The sequence below is a fragment of the Manis pentadactyla genome, chromosome 13 (genome assembly GCF_030020395.1).
Source record: "Manis pentadactyla isolate mManPen7 chromosome 13, mManPen7.hap1, whole genome shotgun sequence".
NCBI classification, from domain to species: Eukaryota; Metazoa; Chordata; class Mammalia; order Pholidota; family Manidae; genus Manis; species Manis pentadactyla.
Genome location: NC_080031.1, coordinates 101,207,392 through 101,230,983, shown reverse-complemented (window position 1 = coordinate 101,230,983; position 23,592 = coordinate 101,207,392). Strand labels below are relative to the sequence as shown.

General features: G+C 47.3%; 4 protein-coding genes across 5 annotated transcripts; 2 read left to right on the top strand and 2 right to left on the bottom strand.

Annotated features, from left to right (window-relative positions):
• Positions 1–118: 118 nt before the first annotated feature.
• On the top strand, positions 119–2,901 carry DND1 (DND microRNA-mediated repression inhibitor 1). Its single transcript, XM_036896333.2, has 4 exons — positions 119–394; positions 522–639; positions 979–1,440; positions 2,052–2,901. Exons 1-4 carry the CDS (start codon positions 371–373, stop codon positions 2,507–2,509), a joined length of 1,062 nt encoding a protein of 353 aa, XP_036752228.2. The 5' UTR covers positions 119–370; the 3' UTR covers positions 2,510–2,901.
• Positions 2,740–8,885, bottom strand: WDR55 (WD repeat domain 55). 2 transcript variants are annotated; one of them, XM_036896307.2, is made up of 7 exons: positions 8,574–8,885; positions 4,411–4,511; positions 4,231–4,318; positions 3,955–4,134; positions 3,765–3,864; positions 3,510–3,679; positions 2,740–3,427 (listed from the first exon to the last, which is right to left on the bottom strand). In XM_036896307.2, the coding sequence occupies exons 1-7, from the start codon at positions 8,762–8,764 to the stop codon at positions 3,133–3,135; spliced, it is 1,125 nt and encodes a 374-aa protein (XP_036752202.1). In that variant the 5' UTR covers positions 8,765–8,885; the 3' UTR covers positions 2,740–3,132. The 2 variants fall into 2 exon arrangements, with proteins under 2 accessions (XP_036752202.1, XP_036752219.1); XM_036896324.2 differs by lacking the exon at positions 8,574–8,885 and adding an exon at positions 5,113–5,341.
• A 1,786-nt stretch (positions 8,886–10,671) lies between these two features.
• On the bottom strand, positions 10,672–21,502 carry IK (IK cytokine). Its single transcript, XM_057490968.1, has 20 exons — positions 21,356–21,502; positions 20,769–20,835; positions 19,276–19,368; positions 18,705–18,764; positions 17,729–17,896; positions 17,443–17,557; positions 16,911–16,981; positions 16,771–16,817; positions 15,281–15,444; positions 14,416–14,524; positions 14,040–14,079; positions 13,692–13,893; positions 13,445–13,463; positions 12,963–13,040; positions 12,598–12,679; positions 12,312–12,369; positions 11,432–11,520; positions 11,134–11,242; positions 10,935–10,969; positions 10,672–10,855 (listed from the first exon to the last, which is right to left on the bottom strand). Exons 1-20 carry the CDS (start codon positions 21,369–21,371, stop codon positions 10,828–10,830), a joined length of 1,650 nt encoding a protein of 549 aa, XP_057346951.1. The 5' UTR covers positions 21,372–21,502; the 3' UTR covers positions 10,672–10,827.
• Positions 21,503–21,611: 109 nt separating this feature from the next.
• Positions 21,612–23,547, top strand: NDUFA2 (NADH:ubiquinone oxidoreductase subunit A2). Its single transcript, XM_036896376.2, is given in 4 exon segments — positions 21,612–21,769; positions 21,892–21,998; positions 23,341–23,423; positions 23,425–23,547. Coding segments are annotated over 4 exon segments (321 nt in total). The 5' UTR covers positions 21,612–21,665; the 3' UTR covers positions 23,452–23,547.
• Positions 23,548–23,592: the final 45 nt, after the last annotated feature.

The window sequence follows — 23,592 nt, the reverse complement described above, 5'->3', positions numbered from 1 at the left end:
TGGACCTGCCTTCCCCGTCAGCTCCTGAGCCTCCCGTTCTGACCACTCTAGCGGTGGGGAGACAGACTTAGGGTAGGCCCCACGGGCTTTTCCCCAGGGGCTCTGCCTCCAGCGTCCCTACGTGCGGTTTGCAGCCATTTTTTTTAAGAGGTGGGGCTTTGCCGGTAGACGCACCGCTAGCCTTTCTGGCCTTCACCTGAGGGTCGGAGGTGCCCGCGGCGCACGTGCGACGGATACGCCCACCCCCGTGGGAGGCGGGGTCGTGCTCAGAACCAATGAGAGCTCGGGGGGGGGTGGAGGGTCGGGAAGTTTCCAGAGGCAGATAGAGAAGAGGTTATAAAGGGGCTACCGACGAACGTCTGGCAGAATCATGCAGTCTAAGCGGGAGTGTGAGGTAAGTGGCTAGCAGCCTAGGGGTCGGCAGGCCCCACCCGTGCAGGGAGCGGGGGCTCCGGGGGCCCCAGGCGAGGTGGGGCGGGCGGCGCGGCGGTGCGCCGTCTCCACCTGCCCGTTTCCCTCAGCTCTGGTGCGAGAGAGTGAATCCAGAGAACAAGGCGGCGCTGGAGGCGTGGGTCAGGGAGACGGGCATCCGCCTGGTGCAGGTGAACGGGCAGAGGAAGTACGGCGGGCCACCCCCAGGTACGATAGTCCCAGCCCGAGTCTGCCGGCCCCGACCATCCCCCTTGGGGGAGGGAACTCCTCCCACGCTTCACGGTGGGAAACCCGAACTGGGCGTCACACCCCCCATCCAAGCAGTTGAAACTTACTGTCGGTGGCCCCTCCCCCCAACGCCTCAAGAAGAGGAGCCAATATTAAAGTACACCTTTTCCGTGCCATTCTTGTCACCTCAGTCACCCAATGGTGCCAACGACCCGGGTTGCAGGCGTTGTACCCATTTCACAGAAGTTTGCTCATACGTCCCAATCTGGATCCCGAACCCGGAACGATGACGGTGTCCCTTCCCAACCCTTCCCCCAGGCTGGGTGGGCAGCCCGCCGCCGGCCGGGTCAGAAGTGTTTATCGGGCGGCTGCCGCAGGACGTGTACGAACACCAGCTGATCCCGCTGTTCCAGCGCGTGGGCCGCCTCTACGAGTTCCGCCTGATGATGACTTTCAGCGGCCTGAATCGCGGCTTCGCGTACGCCCGGTACAGCTCGCGGCGCGGCGCCCAGGCCGCCATCGCCACGCTGCATAACCACCCGCTGCGGCCCTCCTGCCTGCTGCTGGTGTGCCGCAGCACGGAGAAGTGCGAGCTGTGCGTGGACGGGCTGCCGCCGGGCCTGAGCCGCAGAGCGCTGCTGTTCGCGCTGCAGCCGCTGAACTCCGGCCTGCAGGAGGCGCTGCTGTTGCCCAGCCCCGGGCCAGCACGCACTCAGATGGCGCTGCTCAAGTTCAGTTCGCACCACGCCGCCGCTATGGCCAAAAAGGCCCTGGTGGAAGGTAGGAGGTGGAGGTTAAGGGGGTCAGGGGAGGCGTTCTGCCTGGCACTTACCTCTGCATTTCTGAGTTTGCGACCTTACATTCTTTGACTTAAGGTTTTTGAATTTCCAGTGGTGCTACCAGCTACCACTTAACTAAACATTTTCCACCCATTATTTCCTAAATTAATCTTAAACATTCCAATGAAACACTGAAGGATCTTCCTCTTTAGAGATGAGCAAAATTTAAGACAAATTGACTTGCCCGAGGCAGTCCAGTCGAGCCTTTTATCCACTACAGAATTTGCTTCCTCAGTGTTGTGAAAATTAAGCAGTACTTAGCACATTCCCTGACTCAAGTATTCACAGTAAAGGTTAGCTATTATGGTTATCAAGTAGACAAAGCCTGCATTAGCCAGTACTATTCCAAAGAAACTTAGAAGGCAGCAGTTATACCCCCTCTTTACAAATAAACACAATGAAATTTGGAGAAGACAGCTTAGCTTGCCCGAGGTCATGCCACCAGGAAATGGAGAGCTAGAAATTTAACCAGTCTAACTCCAAGGGGCTTAAAGGGTCTGGGGGCCTGGGCCTAGGGCTGGGCCTGCTCTTATCTCTTCTTTTTCCCTGCAGGGCAGTCATGCCTGGGTGGAGAGCAGGTGGCAGTGGATTGGCTCAAGCCGGAGCAGAAGCATCATCTCCGCCTGCAGCTCTTAGGACCATCTGTCCAGTACCTACAGCCACTAGGCAGCCAGTTAGCCCTAGCAAGGGAGAGGCTAGAGTCCCAAGGGGCTCGAGCTGCCCTGCAGCTGCTGTGCCAACGGATGAAACTGGGCAGCCCAGTATTCCTCACCAAGTGTTTGGGTGTAGGCCCTGTTGGCTGGTACCACTTCTGGTACCAGGTGGTGATCCCTGGGCATCCAGTGCCCTTCAGTGGCCTCATCTGGGTTGTGCTGGCCCCAGATGGGCAGAATGGGCATGAGGTGGCCAAGGATGCTGTGTCTGCACGGCTGCTGGCAACACTGAGTGAGTCTGGAGCCAGCTTCCTAGGGTCTGTTGGGGCTGAGGCAGTTACTATGGTTAAGCAGTGACCCCGTCCTCTTCACAGGCAGCCTGAACAAGTAGGCATGTCAGTCTTCAGGCCTGACACAGCCTCCCATCTGGGGCAGGGCCCTATGGCACCTGGGGGGCAACTCAGGTTTGGCTAAGTTGTGGAGGGAGCTTGCCCTTCCCCTTCCAGGGTCTGACCTGATTCCATCGTCTTCCACCCTTTTGTGTATGATGCACACTCCCCTTTTCCTCCCACAACTTAGCATGAATCTTATTTCTTGTTTATTTGTTGGTTTTTATTTGGGGGCTGGCTGAGCCAAAGGGTCAGAAATTGGACTTCTGTCCCCAGCACTTGGCATTCTGGTTTTGATATGAGTGTGGTTTTGAGTTTTTCTATGCTGGTTGTATTTATATTAAACCCCTGGTTGGTATACACCTGTGTCTGTGCTGTCTTGCCCCAGCTGTGGGTGTGGCTTACACTGGTAAGAGTAAGCAGCTGCTACAAGGCGAGTACTTCCCCACAACACTGTCCTCAGTCCTGAGCCTCTGTGTATCTTCTTATGCTACACAACAGGGTATTACAAGCTCATAGCCTCTCTGGGGATCCAGCCCATGAAGGGACTCTTTCCCAGGGAGGCCCTATCTTGAGACTCAGCTCTTCCTCTCAATCACTGTCATCCTTGCTCTCCTCTCCTTCCTCCCTCAGTCCTGCAAAGAAGTCATCACTGCTCCAAGCCTTGCTGCTTAGGGCCCGCAGCTCCCCTCCCTTTTTCTTGCGCCGACGGTAATCGTCCACCACCACAGCCCGCAGCTGGGCCATGTTCCAAAACTTGAGGCACTGGTCGTGGCCACTGCTGGCCAAGAAGCGGCCACAGTGGGAGAGGGCCAGCTCCTCCACAGGCTCCCCAGGATGCTGGCCCACACTGCCTACTACTCGGTTCGGCAAGATGTTCACAGCCCTGGGCAGAGAGAAAAGAACCTTGGGTATGGCTGGTTGGGCCTGCCATTCCTGGGATCGGAGGGTAGTCCTGCTTCTCTCACCTGATGACTCCGTCAGAGGAGCCAGTGCACAGCAGATTCTCAGTGACTGGAACCATGCAGTCAATGGACTCAGCTCTCAGGGCAAAGCGGTCACTTGTAGCCCCAAGCCCATTCCAGTTGAAGAGGTAGATGGTACCTTCACTGGAGCCACAGGCCACCTTCTTTCCACACTGCAGGGAAACAGGACAAGTTATATCTGGAGCCATATCAGACCAGGTTCCTAGCACGCCCCCATCCCTCTGCACTCAGCTGTACTTTCATGAGAGTGACAGACGTCAGGTCTCCAGACTGAGGCTCTGAGAGCAGCTCAAACCGACGTCGCCTGATATTGAAGACACCAAGGCAGCCATCTCCACTGTAGAGAGAGCAGAGCAGCAGGCTTGGCCAACACTCCCACTGAAGACATTTAACACAAGGAAGGGATGGGAAAGCTTTGGGGCTGGACCTGGCTGTCAGCAGCAGCTTCTTGGCTAGGTCCAGAGCCATGTCTGCAATGTAGTCCTCATGCTGCCGCATATCCATTAATGGGCCCTCCTTCCGCTGGTCCCACAGCCGGATACCACCTGTGTCATCCCCAGTGGCCAGAAGGTTCTCGTCCACCAGCAGGAGACTATTGATGGGGGCACTAAAGACACAGATGCAGAACTTTTTGAAGCATCATTGTCCCATTATGGACCTACCAGTCCGTACCCCTGACCTGTACACAATTGGCTCCCCTTACCCATGAGCCTTGGAAATGCGTCTTTCCAGTAGGCCCTGCTCCACATCTAGAACATGGATGGCTTTGTCCTTGGAGACAGTAACAAGTTCTGGGGAAAAGATGCCCAGGTCATGAGGCTGTCACTGCTCCTTTCCCACCACCACATTGCTGGCTGCCCACTTGTCCCCCCCCAATACTCACTCTGCCCATCTTCAGAAAAGGCCACAGCTCGGCAGGACTTGAGGTGGTGACCTGAGGACCAGAGCTCCTTGGTTTCTCCCTCTTGACAGGAGTAGGAAAAGCTAGGGAGAGGAGGAAAGTGAATGACCCTGGACCCTGCTTGGGATGCATGGAGTACACAGATCAACTAGCCAACCGGCCACCTACTTGGGAGTTCCCTGCTTGCACACCTTGAAGCCCAAGGACCTTATCATCCATATTCCAATGAGCTTCAAATGTCTTTTTCCCATTCAATATACATTAATTCAAAGTGCATTTGCTCAGGTCTTTGTGACCTCACCCCACCCCACCCCTGTTCATTATCCTTGACAGCTCTAGCCTGGGGAAAGATTTGACCTGGACCACTATGGAAGCCCAGAAATATCTGCTAAATTAACGACAGAAAAACAGCCCCAGAAATTGGAGATGTAAAAATCAGGAAGGCAGAACTCTTGTATTCCATGTCTGCGGAAGCTGGAGAAAGCCAAAACCACACACATACTGAAAAGGAGAGAAGGTTAAAACAGGTGGAATAGAGAGGTAGCAGTCTATAGGTTTAGCTTAGAGGCAAATACCTGTCCAGAAAGTATCCCCAGTGCCTGCCTCAGAGCAGATCTTCAACAAAGGCCAAATGAGTAAGTAATTAATTGCCAGTGAAGTTTAGGCAGAACTGGGTCTACTTACTGTTTGCTCTGTCCTGGGCCTAGCATGACAAAGCTACTTAATAAACATTCACGAATAGGATGAGAAGACAAGAGAGCCCTGGAAAGCTAAGGTAATGACGTGGATTGGATCATGAAGAATACATAAACTTGGCAGACAAGGGGCAGATACTGGAGGCAGATGTTGAAGTCTCTTTCAGGATAGACACAAAGCGGAGGGTTCCAGTAGCAGGAGACTGGCATGGCTGCATCTGAAAGACAGGCTGGACTGGGCTTGAGACCATAGAGGCCAAGCAGAACTCTTGAATTTAATCCTATGGGAAAAGAAACCTCCTGAATGGTCATGGGAGAAGTTAGGCTTGCCAGATGGCAGTGGCTGAGGGTAGGGAAGAGGGAACAAACTGAAACAATGGGGATGTGAAAAGTAGAGGTCCAGGGTGATCTCCAAGATCTGGCCCTGTAAATATGAATAACAGTAGAAAGGAACCCACATTTGTTCAATCCAGGTGCTGAAGTGAACACTTGACCCCTCTGCCAGTTATATATTATTCCCATTTTCAAAGACAAACATAACAGAAACCGGTAGGGGATTGAGATTTAAATTCATTAAATCTGATAGCACAACTCTCCTGATTAAAATAGTCAATAGCTTCTCACTGCTTCCAGCCTACATCTTTACTCAAAAGCAAACGTGTTGAGCACTTATCTTGGTCTAAAAGCAGGAGATACAATGGAGAACAGACTAGAATAGTTTTTCAAATTCCAGTCATGACCCATTAGTGAGCTGCAATCAGCATTTGTGTGTTCCTGCAATAACAATAAAATAAGCCAGAAAACAAGGAAGAAGTTAAACTGTCCCTGTTTGCAGATGACATGATATTATACATAAAAAGCCCTAAAGAATCCACTCCAAAACTACTAGATCTAATATCTGAATTCAGTAAAGTTGCAGGATACAAAATTAATATCCAGAAATCTGTGGCATTCCTATTCACTAACAATGAACTAGTAGAAAGAGAAATCAGGAAAACAATTCCATTCACAGTTGCATCAAAAAGAATAAAATACCTAGGAGTAAACTTAACCAAGGAAGTGAAAGGCCTATACTCTGAAAACTACAAGACACTCATGAGAGAAATTAAAGAGGATACACATCCCGTGCTCATGGATAGGAAGAATTAATATTGTCAAAATGGTCATCCTGCCTAAAGCAATCTACAGATTCAATGCAATTCCTATCAAAATACCAACAGCATTCTTCAACAAACTAGAGAAAATCATCCTAAAATTCATATGGAACCACAAAAGACCCTGAATAGCCAAAGCAATCCTGAGAAGAAGGAATAAAGTGGGGGGGATCTCGCTCCCCAACTTCAAGCTCTACTACAAAGCCACAGTAATCAAGACAATTTGGTATTGGCACAAGAAGAGACCCATAGACCAGTGGAACAGACTAAAGAGCCCTGATATAAACCCAACCATATATGGTCAATATATGATAAAAGAGCCATGGACCTACAATGGGGAAATGACAGCCTTTTCAACAACTAGTGTTGGCAAAACTGGACAGCTACATGCAAGCTACATGAAACTGGATTATTGTTTAAACCCATATACAAAAGTAAAGTCAAAATGGATCAAAGACCTGAATATAAGTCATGAAACCATAAAACTCGTAGAAGACAACATAGGGAAAAATCTCCTGAATATAAGCATGAGCAACTTCTTCCTGAATGCATCTCCTCGGGCAAGGGAAACAAAAGCAAAAATGAACTCATGGGACTACATCAAACTAAAAAGTTTCTGTACAGCAAAGGACACCATCAACAGAACAAAAAAGGCATCCTACAGGATGGGAGAATATATTTGTAAATAATGTATCTGACAAGGGGTTAACATCTGAAATATATAAAGAATTTACATGCCGCAACACCCTTCCTCAAAAAACTAAAAATAAAAATACCATTTGACCTAGGAATCCCACTCCTTGGAATTTACCCAAAGAACACAACTTCTCAGATTCAAAAAGACATATGCACCCCTATGTTTATCGCAGCACTTTTTACAATAGCCAAGATATGGAAGCAACCTAAGTGTCCATCAGTAGATGAATGGATAAAAAGGATGTGGTACATATACACAATGGAATACTATTCAGCCATAAGAAACAAATCCTACCATTTGCAACAACATGGATTGAGCTGGAGGACATTATTCTCAGTGAAATAAGCCAGGTGGAGAAAGACAAGTGCCAAATGATTTCCCTCATTTGTGGAGTATAACAACGAAGCAAAAGTGAAGGAACAAAATAGCAGCAGACTCACAGACTCCAAGAAGGGACTAACGGTTACCAAAGGGGAGGGGTGGGGTAGGGCAGGTGGGAAGGGAGGGAGAAGGGGATTGAGGGGTATTATGTTTAGTACACATGGTGTGGGGGATCACAGGGAAAACAGTGTAGCACAGAGAAGGCAAATAGTGAATCTGTGGCATCTTATTACACTGATGGACAGTGACTGCATTGGGGTCTGGGTGGGAACTTGATAATATGGGTAACTGTAGTAACCACATTGTTTTTTCATGTGAAACCTTCATAAGATTGTATATCAGTAATACCTTAGTAAAAAATTTTTTTGAAAATGTCAGTGATTCACACACAAAGTAAAAGTGTGAAGGGAGGTTAAAAAATGTTTGAAAAATTTTTTTTTTTAGTGGAAACAAGTATTCAAATAATTACACAAATGGCCATAGGTTTACAAACCATTATTAAGAATATAAGAGAAAGACATCTGGTGCAAAGGTAGCAACTAATAGGTAATCTAATTTAGTCTGGGGCTTGGAGGAAAGGCGAAGAGATACTGAGAACTGAGGGATAGTGGATACAAGTGAGGGGAAGGGAGTTTCCAAGTAGAAGGAATTATATGTGCAAAGTTGCTGAGGCTTCGAGACACATTTAAAATGTAAGAGTGAATGAGCACAGAAAGCAAAGGAGAAACCGAGCAAGGGCCAGAGTCAAGGCCTGGAATGTCGGATTAATTCTGCCTTAATCCTAAAAACAAAGGTTAACTATCGAAGGGTTATTAATGAAGGAAGTGAGGTGGTTGGACTTGTGTTTATGAAAGATCAGTTAAAGTGGACAAAAAGCAAAAGCAGCGGGCCCCATTGAGCCTGTTTCAGGCTGAATATAATAATCCCTTGGCGGGTAACAGTGTTCTGAACGCCTCTTGTCCTTCTACTGTCTCCAGGCTCCGTCACGACATTTCAGCCACTTTGTCTTCTTTTCGGTTCTTTCAAAAGGTTTCTGGGGTAACTGGTTTAAAGCCGAGTGTTAACTGAACAAATCGGACCAGATGAGCCAGATGAGTCCTGCAATATTTGTCTCCCTACAACTTTCCTCGTCCCGGATCCATCCCTGGAGGGCCTCCAGACAAAGCAGCTCCCGCGCCTACCACGCTCGCCACGGCCCCGGTCCTGCCCCACACTTACATGAACACGTCCCCATCCACGTCCCCGGCCGCCAGGAGATCTCGGGCAGGATGGAAGGCCAGGCCACTGGCAGGGGCTTCCAGCACGATGTCTTCCGGGGTGTCCCGGATACGGGCCGGGGCTTCCAAGGAGTCGGGATCCTCCTCGTCGCTCCCATCTTCCACGGGCTTCTCCTCACACGTGCGGTCCATGCACTGGAGGATTTCGCGCCCAGCAGTAGTTGGGCAGTAAGCCCAGAAACGAAACACACAGCGGTAGTAGTGGCCCAGGGAACCTACTCCAACTCGGCAGAAGGGGGACCGGAAGTGACGCCAAGGCGTTCTCCAAAACCGGAAAAGGCGGCACCGGCTGCAGAAGATACAAGTAGAGTGTGGTCCCGAAGCCCGCCCCCAAGTCCGGCTGCTTGCTGTGTTGCGTGGTCTCTTCCAGCTAGATTGAGCTACCGACAATCCCCTCCGTGGTTACTTCACATAAAATTGGGAACTCGTTTAATCCTTTCTCCTCGGCCTGACCGAGTTCGACGGTTTGGTGCTCCCTCCGCCAACAGTAAGGAGGGTTTTATGCCTTCGGGATGCGAGAGGGGACGCCAGTCTTTCTCGGCTTGGTGAAACCCGAGAGTATGACAAGCGGCAGCCAGATTGGTCAGGAAGCCGCAAAAGCACACAAGAGAATTTGACATGAGGCGGAAGTGGACAGCAGGCACCCGCTCACATGCTGCTACCCTCCATGCTAATTACAGATTCGTGGCCAGAGAATAGCGTCCTGCCTGATCTAACAGCTTGACTTAGTGATCAGTGCTCAGAGAGGGCAAGGATTTGTTGAAGAGGAAAAAGGGCCCAACAGTTCACATTCTGGACATTCCAGTTACCAAAGGTTCTGCAAGGATGGGGGCACCCTGTATGGTGGGGCGGATGAGGGGTAGGAGCCCCTGCAGTTGAAGAGAACCTTCTCATACTGCTGTGGTACTAAGCCTTCTAAGACATCTTCATATGCTGATGTGCAAGTCTCGCAGTGAGAAGTGAAAAGTGAGATTAGGGATCTCAAAGAGGCTACAGGTCTCCCTTGTGATTGGAGAAGTTGTTTGGTGTTGTGAATCCTTGTCACTTTGTAGCCAACCAGAGGGCTTGTCACTTCCACAAGGCTTGGTAGTACCAGCAGAAACTGATTTTAAACTGGCAGTAAATCCCCAGGTCTTAATCTTAGTGACCCTCTAGAGGTGTCCTCTAATTTGAGCAAGGTCTCTGTGACCTTTTCCCTAATTGGGACCTCTGCCTACAATCATGAAACCATCAAAGTGTTTTAAATTAGCCATTCTAGGTGCTATTGCAGACAGCACTTAACTTCAGCCTCCTGGGTGCTGCTGCTATGCACAAAGCTGGCTTCCTCAAAAAGTCCTTGCCCTATCAAGGTGAAAGTGACCAAAGGCCAGACAACCGATAAGGTAGCCTAGCTTTCCTTGGATCTGGTGAGCCCACAGGTATTAACTAGGCTCAAGGCAGGCAGTGGCAGCTAGATAGCCAGTCAGAAAGAAGTGGTGACCCTTACTGATAAGTACTAGCTACTGACAATAAGCAGAGAGGAGGGAAAGGGTGGGTATGGAGTGGTTCAGACGTCAGAGAACCTAGCCTGAGCCTGAACAGTCTCCAGGGTATTTAAGGGTATCAAACCCTTCTGGCCTAGGACTGGGATTCCCCAAGGTTACCTCTTCAGCCAGGGAAGCAGTGATTTGTGTTTGGGATTACTAAAGCTCCCTGGAGGGCACAAACTCAAAAGGTTTTTGTTCCCACAAGTGAATCTCATCAGTTGCCTTTACTTAAAGCCCAGTCCCCCCTAATTGCCAGGGAAACTCTGCCCTAAGAGTAGGCCCCAAAGGGGCTTGAATGGGTCTGACATGTAAGACCAATCATCCTTATGTCCTTTTATCCACGTCTTGCCAGCAATCAGGGTCATTCTTCCCTTCCCTTCCTCTGTCTAGGATCTAGAACTACAGTTCAGTAAAGAACTGAGCTTTCTTCTGATTTTTATACAATCAAGGAATTAGTAGCCCTCTCCGTACTTCTGGGGCCCTCGTGGGAGGATGCTCAACACAGAGAAGACAGCAGGTTAACCAATTTTAATGGTACCAAATGATAATACAATAAAATTTTATATACATTCACAAAAAAACCACTCTCCAACGTTTCTGGAAATTACAGAAAGCAAGCAGTGGAGAGCACATCCTTGTGGAGATTCTTCTCCAAGTTCGAACTGGAGATCAGTATTTTGGTCTTTTCACTTCAACCCTGAAATGGAAGGAGAAATAGTCAGTATGATCAATCAACAAATCCCACCAGTGCCACAGAAGAACAACATGCTGCTCACCCATCAGCCTCCATCTTTTTCCTCTTCTCAATGATCTGCAAAAAGCACAGTTATAGCCCACAGTTATCCTGCCAGTCCAAAGCCAAAAACTGACCTCTCCCACTTTCACGGCTCTCTAAACCCCTGCCTGTTCCTGGATCTGAGGGCCAGTGTCACCTCCCAGCTGAAGCCCTCCCACGCAAGAGGCAGCCCCACTTACTGCACTAATCTTTTTCCATTGGCGATCAAGCTCTGCCTTGTCATTGGTTTCCTTGAAGCGCCTGGTTTTCCGCCCTTCTGACATTTTGATGCCATACTGGAATGCAGCCCTAAGGGGAAATAAGGGCAGTTGGGAGAAGACATTAGAAGTTGCATGGCTACGGCAAGGTATTTCGAGAGGGCCCTGCATCAGAAAACCTATTTGGGAAGGTCTCGGGGACTAACACTCTCCAACCTGGTATGGGCTAGCCCAACCCATCCCTCTCCTAACTCCTTGTCTGTATTTAGCACTGACTCACTTGGGCAAAGCCTCTTTGTTGTTCATGTATTCGCTGTATTCTTCCTGGGTATCAAAGTCCCAGCGGCCTAAGGGGCCCTTCTTGTTACCCTGTTGCAGAACAGAAATGGGGAAAAGGCAAGGTAGAGACGTCAATGGAAATGGAATTTAGCCCTTGAATAAAGCCTTGCTTTCACACAATTCCATTTCATCATTCATAAATCCTACCCTAATGAATAATAAATGCTTACTGTGTACTTACTGTGTGCCAGCACTACTTTAAACACGAAATACATACTTAATTCTCTCAAAACCCCATTGAGAACTATACTTCTCTCCATTTCCTGATGAGGAAACTGACGCATAAGCAGTAAAGTTGGCAAGGTCACAAAACTAAGAAATGGTAGAACCAGGGTAAGGTTCCAAGATGGAATTAAACCATGTTCTTAGCCACTGCAGTACACAGAGAACAAGGAAAAAGTAGATGAAATTTCTTCACCATTAATGCTGTTAAGTATTTGTTGGGGTATTTTTGTTTCTGCTTTAAGACTTAAAGGAAAAAGTTCAGTCCTGGCTAGAATAAAATTCAGTTATTTTCTAAAGACTGAAATTCTTTGTGCTCTTTTGCTTATGCACTAAAGGCTTTCTTAATACCTAGGATGAAAATCAAAGCCTGGCACTTTGTAGGAAAAAAAAATGTTTGGCTCCTTCTTATTTGATTTTGTATCGACACTTTAAAACAGTTGAGCTGCCCATGACTCCACGAAGGGGCTACTGCCATTGCTGCAGCTGAGGGAAGGCGAGGCCCAGTAAATGAGACACAGATCTGTGGGGAGTGAGAATAGAGCATGTGCTAAAGAGTAACTTCCCAAGAGCCCCCACCCATCCTTCCATCTCCACACCTGGTCCATTTTGCTGTAATCCACCTCCTCATCACTGTCTACAGCCATGTCATCCATCCTAAAGAGAACAAACAGTTAAATAGATGCTTTATCCAGAAACTGCCCAACTTAGAGGCTAGGAATATACCTAGGAATGACCATCCCCCTAGACCTCCCGCTTAGGGCCTAATAGTTTGAAGTAGGAAGTGCCCCTAAGAACTCAGCAGATCAAATTTCCACCACGCCTCCCCTCCCCCAACATACTCTCCCATCACCCCTGCCTCCCTTCTTTAACAGGCTCACATACGTGGCTGGGTAGCACTCGGCATAACTGTTGGACATGCCAAAGAAATCTCCCAGCTGCTTCTTATCCTCTGGCTTCTTCAGCGTATGCTCTGTTAAAGAAAACAGTTCTACCCATAGCAGAAAAGTGTCAAGCAGGAAGAGCCCAGGGCTGGAACCTCCAACATGAAAACTAAAGAGGGCTGTGAACTTGAATGGGTCCTCTGAGAAACTGAAGGTCATAACAGCATCGTTTCTGTCCAAATATAGCAGAGAAGGGTGGGTGGAACTGGTGTGGGGTTGTGGGGAAGCAGGGAGGCAGGTGGAGTTGGAATGAAAGGAGAGCAGCAGTTCTCCAGAACCCAGTAACATACTGAAATAAAGGATATGACTCAGTGCCTTCCCAGCCAGTAGACCCAGCAAACTTTTCATTGATTGACTTGATCAATTCCTTGGCAGACCCAGGTCCTGGGAAAAAGAGAACTCAGTTCACACTGAAACAGGTATTTACAACCTCTTCCCACAACATACTTCCAACCTGTGGCTTTCATAAAAAAATTTTTTTCAGCAACAGAGCCCTTTCAGCTAACAAAATTTTATAATTCCAACTAATGAGCTACTCTGGTTGAATAGGGTAGTGTACCCAGAATATGCCCACTCAACCTGCCTCACATCCTCAGAACCCCACAGATGACGGAAACTCCGGACTCATCTTCTGTCTATTCCATTAAGCAAGACATGTATGGATCTTGCGAGAACCCAGATTCAGGAAGTTCCCAAGCCCACCCTTGCCAGCTCTGAGGTCTAGGTCAGGCTCTCAGCCAAGGGGAAAGCTGCCAGAGCCAGTGCAAGATGCCTTGGCTACAACCCACCTTTGTCGACGTCCATGGGCTGGAAAGAAAACAGAAACTGAAGTGAGTGTCACCATGAGGGATTTCTATTCGTCCCTCCAAGTCTGAATCAATTTCCCACCCCACCTTGCTCCCCATATTCTAGGATGGTTCCTACCCAGCTGCTGCTATGGAAGCCATGAGATGCCTGTGTAACAGAGACCCCGTACCTGGCTCGGCAGGCAGAGATGGGCAGCTCCACCATGTGGTACCAGGAGCCACATCTCACCTCATCATCCACTTTTGGCTTCTCAAAGTAGCTGTGCCTCTTTTTCTCTTCTTCTCTCTCCCGTTCCCGCTCTCGCTCCCGCTCTCTGTCACGGTCCCTGTCTCTCTCCCGATCACGCTCCCGTTCCCGGTATCTCTCCCGCTCCTTGTCCCGAGGCATCTTGGTGGTGGAGGGCACATAATCCCCAATGTCTTCGAATATACTAGGAAAACAGAGATCGCTAGCGGCCAACCACTTCCCTGGTCATTTCTCCAGATTCTTACACCAAGGCCTCCCCAAAATGCCCAAGGAAAGAAACATAGAGCCCCTTCCTTCCCCAAACCAGATGACAGGGGCTAGGATTCATACTTCATGTCAGCCTCAGGGGGTTTCTTCTCCTCCAGCTTCCCTAAAAAGTGAAGAGAGGAGTGAGAAAAACACTCCTGAGTTCATTTCGCTCAGCCTCCCCATGTTCTCCAGCTCTCACTCTGCTTGGAAGGTGGAACAACAAAGGCTACCCATACTATCCCTCCTCAGGCCTCACAGCTGAAGCACTGCTTTGAGTAGGTCAAGCAGACAGAAACCGGATGTGCCCATCCCTTTGCCAGTGCTCCACTGCTCCCATTTTTCTCTGCTCCCCAGGAGCCTCCTGGTGTTCTGGAGACAAGAAGCTCCAGGAGACCTTGGTTCCATCCTCACATGCCCTTCCAGGGTTAAGGTTTCTCTCCCTAACCCTCCTGGTTACCTTTATCCTTTTTCTTGAGCTTCTTGTTGCGGGTGCCCTGCCTCAGGTAGGAAAGGATCTGGGTGAGCTTGCTGATGACAATGTCATTTGTGGTCAGTGTGGTCTGGGCCTGAAAACCGCAAGTAGCAAGAATGTCATCTCACAGAGCAGGAATATATTCATTCATTCACTTAACAAATAGAGTTAGAATTAACTAGATGAAGACAGGGAAAGGTTTTGTGGAAGGCCATTCCTGAGAGATTAAACAGCACGCACTAAGGGTCAAAAGTGAATCTAGCATAGTCAAGCAAGCCCGGACTATGAGAGAACAAACACCTGGGAAACATGGTGAAAAGAGGCTGGAAAGGCCAGAAGCCCCAGGGACTCGTGGGCTACGATAAAGATGTGTGCTCTTTATCCTAATAGTGAAGAACTATTGAAGAAAGCTTCTAAACTGGTGAGACTAAAATTCACACTTGGCCAGGTGTAAAAATAATAATAGAACAGAGGATAGTGAGACTATGGGGTGATGGAAATGTTTTGAAATTTACTGTGATGGTAGTTGCACAACTCTATGGATCTACTAAAGGCCACTGAATTGTACACTTTAAAGGGGCAAACTGCATGGGATGTGAATTAATATCTCAGTAATAATTAAAAAGTAAATAAAATATTGTAAGAAACCAGAGAAGTAGGAAAAACCAATCAGGAGCCTCTTTAATAGTTCCAGCAAGAGATGATGGCTTAGATGGATGTCACTGGAGAAAAGGAAATGGATTCAATTGAGGCCAAAAATGGACAGGACCTGGGAATGGGTAAAATGTGGCAGAAGAGATCCAGGACAGAAGTGGAGATGATTCCCAGGTTTGAGGCTCAGCTCACTCACCTCCATAGTGGGACAATCCGCTTTACTGCGGATAAGAGTGGTGGGGATGTCTGTGTCAGCATACTCATCATCGAGGTCTACCACGTAAGCCATGCGGCCTGGCAGAAAGAGCTCATTCCTCTCATACGCTTTGCTCTTGAAGAGCATGCGGTAAACGTTGCGGCCTACAAAGAGGAAGAGCAGCAAGTAGCCAATGAGAACCTTTGTAACAGCTGCCATTTATTAATAAGTGCTTACTCTGTACCAGCCACCTTGCCACATGGTATGCATACTTTGCTTCACTCAAACTTCGTAACAGCCCTGTGAGGTAGGCATCATTGTCTCCTTTTAACTGATAAGAATACTAAGACTGAGAGTTAAGTGATTTACCAATAGTCACACAGTTACCAAGAGACAGAACAAAGACTGGGACCCAAGCAGCCTAAGTCCAAAGCCTGAGCTCCTATCCACTCTTCTATATTGCCTTCTCAAGGGCACTGGGTGCCCAGCATGGCATTAGGCCCTGCGAGGAAGAAGGGTGAGGTTTAAGGTAATATTGATGATGATGGAGAAGCCAACTTTACCACATGTTCAATATGATAGGCCCACTGCATATATACACCCCAATAATCCCATTGGTGAATATTAACCCCATGTTTGTAGATGGATAAACAGGCACTGAAAAGTGAAATAACTGGCTAAAAATCACACTCTTAGTGTGGTTTCATCCTCAGGATTCAAATACAGGTCTCCCTGACTGCAAATTCTGAGCTTTTAATTACCAACCATGCTACCTCTCTTAATGCATAAGCCCCAATCTGCAAGAGCTTCCAACCTGAAGAGATATTAATAACATACGAAATAATTAAGTCCAAATCTGAGTTCTATTGGAGTATTTTATAGGAACTAGCTGGTTTGGGGTAAGAAACAAAGGCAAGGGTGAGGGAAAGGGGAAGCCTATCCTGCCTGCAGCATTAAATTCCCTATATAAGAAGAAAACAAATCCTACCATTTGCAACATGGATGGAGCTAGAGGGTATTATGCTCAGTGAAATAAGCCAAGTGGAGAAAGACAAGTACCAAATGATTTCACTCACATGTGGAGTATAAGAGCAAAGGAAAAACTGAAGGAACAAAACAGCAGCAGAATCACAGAATCCAAGAATGATCTAACAGTTACCAAAGGGAAAGGGACTGGGGAGGATGAGTGGGAAGGGAGGGAGAAGTGGGGGGAGAAGAAAGGAGGCCTTACGATTAGCATGTATAATGTGGGGAGGGGGGGCACGGGGAGGGCTGTGCAACACAGAGAAGACAAGTAGTGATTCTATAGCATCTTACTACGCTGATGGACAGTGACTGTGAAGGGGTATGTGGGGGGGACTTGGTGAAGGGGGGAGTCTAGTAAACACAATGTTCCTCATGTAATTGTAGATTAATGATACCAAAAAAAAAAAAATTCCCTACAATACATACAGAACGCACAACCACTTGTGTAGAAACTCTGTACTCACCCAAACGTGTTTTAAATTCAATTTTATTCTCAGGATCTTCATCTTTCCTGAAAAGACAAAAATAATTATTTTTGCTAAATGTGTTCCTACTTTAGGTCCCACCTTTCTAAACTCTCAGTCTCTCCCTGATGTTTACGTACTTGGTTTCCTTCTGGGGCTTTTCCATCAGTTCTTCTTCCTCTTTCTCTTTGCTGGCAATCTCAGCTCGTACCTAACAGAAAAGCAAGTAAGGGTTAGACATTGATTCATTTTATGCATATTTACTGAACATCACTATACCACAGTGTACCAAGACTAAGAGCTCAGCACTAAATGAGACAATATAGTCCTTGCCCTAATGGAGCTCATAGCAGGAGAGACCAACAAACTAAGCAAACAGCAAAGCTGGTAACAGCTGTGATTAAGTAAAATAGAAGAGTTACACAAGAGTGCAGGAAATGGGAGGTGACAGAGTGGGGGGACTTAACCATACCTGGGTGATCAGGGAAGGTTTCCCCAAGAAAATAAAACCAAGGCTGGGAGTTGCAGGATGAGTAGCAATTAGTCCTACAGAGAGGCTACCATTAGCCATTCTAGATGGTCTGAGCCAACAGCAGCCTCCCTCACCTGGAAAGGCCCATACAAGAGCACTGAGCACCCTAAGATTACTTCCACTCACCCACAAAGGCTCACCTTTTGAAGCAGAGCAAAATCCAAGCCTTTCACCAAATGGGTGTGCTCCATGTCACCACCCAAGAATTTGGACTCCTGGATCAACTGCCTTCTCTTCTCCGCAGCTGATTTGTCCCTGAATAATGAAAAAGGCCACAACAGAACAGTGCTCTTGTAGGTGGCAAGTACCTCTTGATATGGCTTGGCATGGGCTTCAGAGCGGGGGAAAGTATGAAGAAGAGTTCACACTGCGACTGTATGACTCTGGAATGCCGAGGGAACCAGGCCCTGGCTCCTTGGTACTCACGCCTCAGCAGTGGGGCCCACAGCCCTGTAGTTAGCTGTGGTGCTGATCAACTCGGTTTCCTCATAATCTTTGTTCACACCGTCTCGCCGTTCCTTGGCACGGTCCCGGTACTTCTCTGCGAGTTCTCTTTCTCTCTCAATTTCTTGTTGGCGAAGCTTGGCATAATAGCTGTGACCAGAGGAAGGCAAAAGTGTAAGGCTCACCTGCTGCTGTATCCCAAGGTCAGTGGAATTGTTCCTGCCTATTTCCCTTTACCTTCACCCAACTCCATGGTGGAAGTTCATATACATCCTGGAAGAACTGCTAGCCAACGCTTGATAGCCCTCAAAAGCACAGCATGTACTATTCCAATGCCGCCACACAATATTCTGTCACTTCAGAAGTCTTTAGTACCACCCAACTCTGCATCACTGAGTGTCTATAGGTATGATACCACCACAGGGCAACCAGGAAGTCATCTAAATTTTTATCACTTCCCACATTTCAACTGAAAACAAACCATTCCTTGCTGGACCTCTGCCAGAAGAGAGGAAAAGCAAAGCACCAGATCTAAAAATTTTAGTATCCTATAAATAATAATGATGATGGCAGCCAAGATTTAATGGGTGGTTACTACAAGCCCAGGTACTGGCACTAACTGTTTACACGTGTGCTATCACAGTTGCTCCTCATGACAACTTGATGAGTTATTATCACTATCTCCAGTCTACCCATGAGAATATTGAGGATTAGAAAGATTAAGCAAAATGCCCAAGGTTATCCAGCTATAAACTGGTAAAGATGAAAATAAAACACTGCAGGCTGACTCCAGAGCCCTAAACTGCCACTCTACATATCACCCCTCTCCATTATGAGAGCAGAGAACCTCAAGATAATAGAGGAAAACCTCAGTCTCTTGCCTCACAACTAGGCCCTCCTCCTTTTTCCCAAACACTGTCCACCTTAAAAACCCAACATTCCTCCATTGTTCCTTCACCTTTTCTTTTTTCTCCTTCGTGCAGCAGGGTCTTCATCCTCATTATACTCCCTTGGCATCCTGGAAAAGAAAGAAATTCACTAATAGCAAAATACTGCTACAGTGCTAGAGACAGCAAAAAGTGGCTTTGAAGACTGAAGAAAGGCCTAGGATACTGACCAAAGCAACAGTTTCATCCAGGCAGAGATCTATGTCAGTATCTGTAGATGAGTGGTTCTCAAGCTTTAAAAGCATTACGACCCCCTAACAGACTACGTATCCCCAAATGTCTAAAATTACATATCCCTAAATGTCTACCCCAGGAATCTGAGACTGTAGGACTGGAATGGCCCTGAAACCTGCCCATTTAGGCACCAGGTTCCTTTGGAACATCCATGGAACACTCTGAGAAAAAGTGAGATCCTAGAGCATCCCCCCTAGAGCATCTTCATTAACACTTCAATCTCCAGATGGAGAGAATCAGAACCACAGGCTTCAAAAAAGAACTAGCCTTCCAGTTCCTAAAACACCTAGTTCAGTAATTTTCTGTAGGAAGGAAATGGGAGACAGTTTAGATCACCCTAGAACTTACTCATGGTGCCGTGACTTAGAGGGTGGTGCAGAGGTAGGTGCAGCCCTTGGGGTCATGAGGAGTTTCCTGAAGTCTTCATTGGTGAGTTTCGATCTATAAGGCAAAGACTTAAAAAATCAGTACCCAACAAGAATTGAAAAAGGATTATGTAAAAAAAAAACATGGTTAATTTGGTTAATTTTACTGGAAATGAGGGGAATACAAATGAAAACAAAGATGACACTTTTAACCCATCAGACTGTTAATTATTAAAAAGCTTGATAAATCAAGTATGAGTGAGAATTTGGCAAGTAGATACTCTCATATACTGCTGATGGGACATAAATCAGTATAGCCAATTTGGAGAGCAATTTGGCAGTATCTATTAAAATCTAAGTGTGCATATCCTATAACCCAGCAACTCCACTTATCTATATTTAGTCTGGCCAATTGCTGGCCTATTGGAAACAATTTAAATGTCCACTAACTTGAGACTAACTAAACTTTGACAGTGCTTCCCAAATGTGAGACAGGTATCACTCATACTACACGAAAAAAATCTGAACTGGAACAGTGATTAGGACTCTTAACTCCTTCAACAAACTTTAATCAGGCCACCCTAAAACCCCTTCTGATATGCCTCTTCTTGGCCTGCTGAACCCAGCTTTAGGAAAGAATCCTAAGTCTCCCCAGTCTTGAAAACTTTATTCAAGACTACTGTAATAGGAGTCAAGACTATTTGCAATAGGAGAAAGGGACTGAAACTCAACTCTGAATCCAACAGGGACAATGGGGACTTAGAGAAAATGACAAAGAGGAACTTGGTGAGGTATCCAGGGTGACGTGGAAAAGAAACCTGATTAGATTTCAAGGGTTAGGGGAGAAGGAGCTTGACTGGATCTCCTTGACTGGCTGGATCTCCTTGACTGGCTGAAGAGATTTTTCAGAAATTGGCCCAGTCAAAATCAGACCTTGGGAAAATCAACTAAAGTGAGGTCAAAGGAAGTCTTTGTCACTGCCATGAAAATATTCTCCAAGACATTAAGTGAGGGAAAAAAGAAACTGTCAAAATTACATACATGTGATATAACACCATTTAGTTTTAGTATGTCAACTATCAAAGCAATGATGTATTTTCCTCAAATATGCACGTATGTATACAAATGCATTTAAAAAGAGTAAAAAGATACATATAAAAAAGGTTACCTCTAAGAAAGGGACTGGAGTTGGGAATGTTATCAAAGAGAACTTCACCCTTACTTTTAATGAATTCCTGTAATAATGTGTAATTAAACAACAACTTTAAAAACTACCACCCTACTTGCCAGAATTCCCCCTCTAATACTCTTATAAGCAGTTGGCCTGATCTAGTTAAAGTTCACAGAGATAAAGGGACAAGGGGTACAATTTCTGGCCATCCTAACTTACAAGACATTAAGAATTCTTCCACCTTCACTACCACCACTCCACTCACTGCCCAGCTCATGCCCATAGTCCTACATCGAAACACTCACTGGTGGAAGGAGTGGGGATCGTCCACATCGTGTCCATCGGGAGCCAAAGGGTTGGAGAAAGGCTCGCCTAAGAAAAAGAATTAATATTAATGTAGTCAATCTCTTTTATGTCGGGTCTTGGGCAAAAACCAGGGGTTTAGTAGTGAACAGTGCAGATGTTTTCCTGTCAAACTGCTCACAATCTAGTGAGGAAGAAAGACAAGAACAGAGACAGTGACGAAAAAAATGTTCTAAGTGTTGGGGAAAATAACAAGAGTCTGTGGAAAGCCGAAAACGGCCCCTAAACCAGCGCTGGAAGATCAGCAAAGAATTCCTACAGATGATATCTAAGATACCCAAGATTAAGTGATGGGGAGGGGGAAGAGTCTACAGATAAAGCACTCGTCGTCCCTTGGGGCACGGACAAGGCTTAAGTACGGAGTTTGGGGCTGAACGGCCTCCCTCGGGCCCCAGAGGCCTCGCCAGGCCCCAAGCGTCCCACTCCCCCAAGCCTCACGCACACACCCGCCTTAAGCTCTCAGGCCAAAATAATGCGCCAAGCGTCCCGAGTCCCGCGAGGAAGAAAGGACTGATAACCCAAGCCTTACTATCTCGTTCCGGCATTTCGACCGCGAGGTTTCAACGTCAGCAACACTAACGGTCCGACAGCAACACAGAAGCGACAGGTTTGGGCCCACAATGCACCTCAGCAACCAACCCACAATGCCTTGCGTTCCCAAGCCTTTCCGCAACTGGAGGACGATCTGATTGGTGCCTGCACGACGCTTTTATGGCATTGACTAAAGTTTACTCTCCCAACGTCAGCCGACCTATCGCGAGACGGAGGGTCCGCGGGGGAGGGTCCAACTGGATGATTTAACCGGAAGCCCTAAGGCGGGGCGTTGGGCCTTAGCTGACATGGCAGCGGCTGCAGCTGTAAATCGAGGGATCCGGGCCAAGCTGGGCCTGCGTGAGATTCGCGTACATTTATGCCAGCGCTCGCCAGGCAGCCAAGGCGTCAGGTGAGGCGTGGTATGGTGAGGCTGGAGGGCGTTGGGGTGCTGGGGTCACGACCTTGACCTCCCGGATGTTTGGGGAAGCCCGCGGCCATCCAGTACGCGAGGTGCTCTCTCCGGCCCCGCAGGGACTTCATCGAGAAACGCTATGTGGAGCTGAAGAAGGCGAACCCCGACCTGCCCATCCTCATCCGCGAGTGCTCAGATGTGCAGCCCAAGCTTTGGGCCCGCTACGGTGAGCGCGGGACGCTTGGGGTCTGGGACCCCTGTGGGGAAACGAGTGTTCGGCAAGAGAAAGGGCCGCCCACGGACGGACGGACACACACACCACCCCCCACCCCCCACCCGTAGAGAGACTAGAACTTGGATTTCTGCTTTGCTGTCGACCTGTAGCAGATAAAAAAATTACATCCATAAGCTTACAGGATGCTTTGTGCCCCGACTAGCATGTGGGGGCGGGCCCTATCCTGTATCGTGACCAGGAATTGCCGTTATTGTCATTCAGAGCAGGCCTCAGGTAGCGGGACGAGAGATGCTGTTAAGTCCCGTCAAGGTAGGTCCTTGCAAATTACGTGTGGGCAGGGCCGTTTCAGATAGTGTGAGAATCTCAGTAATAACCTGCGGTAATGACTGTCGGACCCTTAATGCAAGGCCCTGTGCTGATTGCTTTCCTGCCTAAATCTTATTTTATCCTCATTAATTATATGCGGGAGTAGTTTTTTTTTCTCATTGTAGAGACTAGAAAGCTGGATCAATTTTATGAAACATAACTAAGGTTATATAACTAGGATACGATAGGGTTGAACCATTACATTTATTTCCCTTTTCTAGGATGCATTTCTGCCAGACTTCTATGGTTGGTTCCTTGTTACAATTCAGGAGTTAGTTCTGAACTTAAATATCACCTTCTCAGAAAGGCATTCCCAGACTGATTATGTAACATTGCCCCTGGCCCCCTTTTATATCTGTTTAAGTTTACCACAATCTGAAAATTACTATTATGTTGCCTAATATATTAGGCACAAACTAAATATTTATACTTACTGAATAATGGTATTGTAGGCATGACTTAACTAATGGAAGTCTCAGGAAAGGGGGAGGTCACACTAAGGCAGATGGGTTCTAGTAGTGGACAACTGTAGTATGCCATGCACTAAAAATTTTGGGGAGTTCTTTCAAAAACCAGTGTAGTAGAGGCAGAGGTAGACACTAATAACTTTATTGTATTATACCAGATTATGGAAGCCATAGAATGGGCACCCAGTCAACTCTAGGCCCATGCAATGCATTGCTTCATGCTTCAGTGGTTAATAATACCTGCCATACTCCTTAAAATTTCCCTGAAACACTGTCCTATTGTGGCCACCCAAAATCAGCTAAAATTGTAGTTGAAACAGGGCTTCCTAGATGTGTTTCAGACCCACTGGATAAATTCCAGGCATACCAAATACACCTTGATCATTCATGTCTCTTAACTACCCTAACAAGACTTTAAGTTGAAAACAAAAACCTCTTCTTATACTTTGGTAGTTCCAACAATGCAGAGTGGATACTTACTCACCATCCTCTCTCCTCAGCATTTGGCCAAGAGAAGAATGTCTCCTTGAACAACTTCAGTGTTGATCAGGTAACCAGAGCCCTGGAGAATGTGATAAGTGGCAAAGCCTGAAGCCTCCAGTGAGGATTAAGAGCACCAGACCCACAGCCTGGGCTCTACTGAACTGAGTACGATGTGGGAAAACATATTCTTCTGTTCTTTATAAAGCTTGTGCTGAAAAATGCCATCTCAAGGATGTTCTTTTCCTTATTCTATCCTCTACCCTTTATTG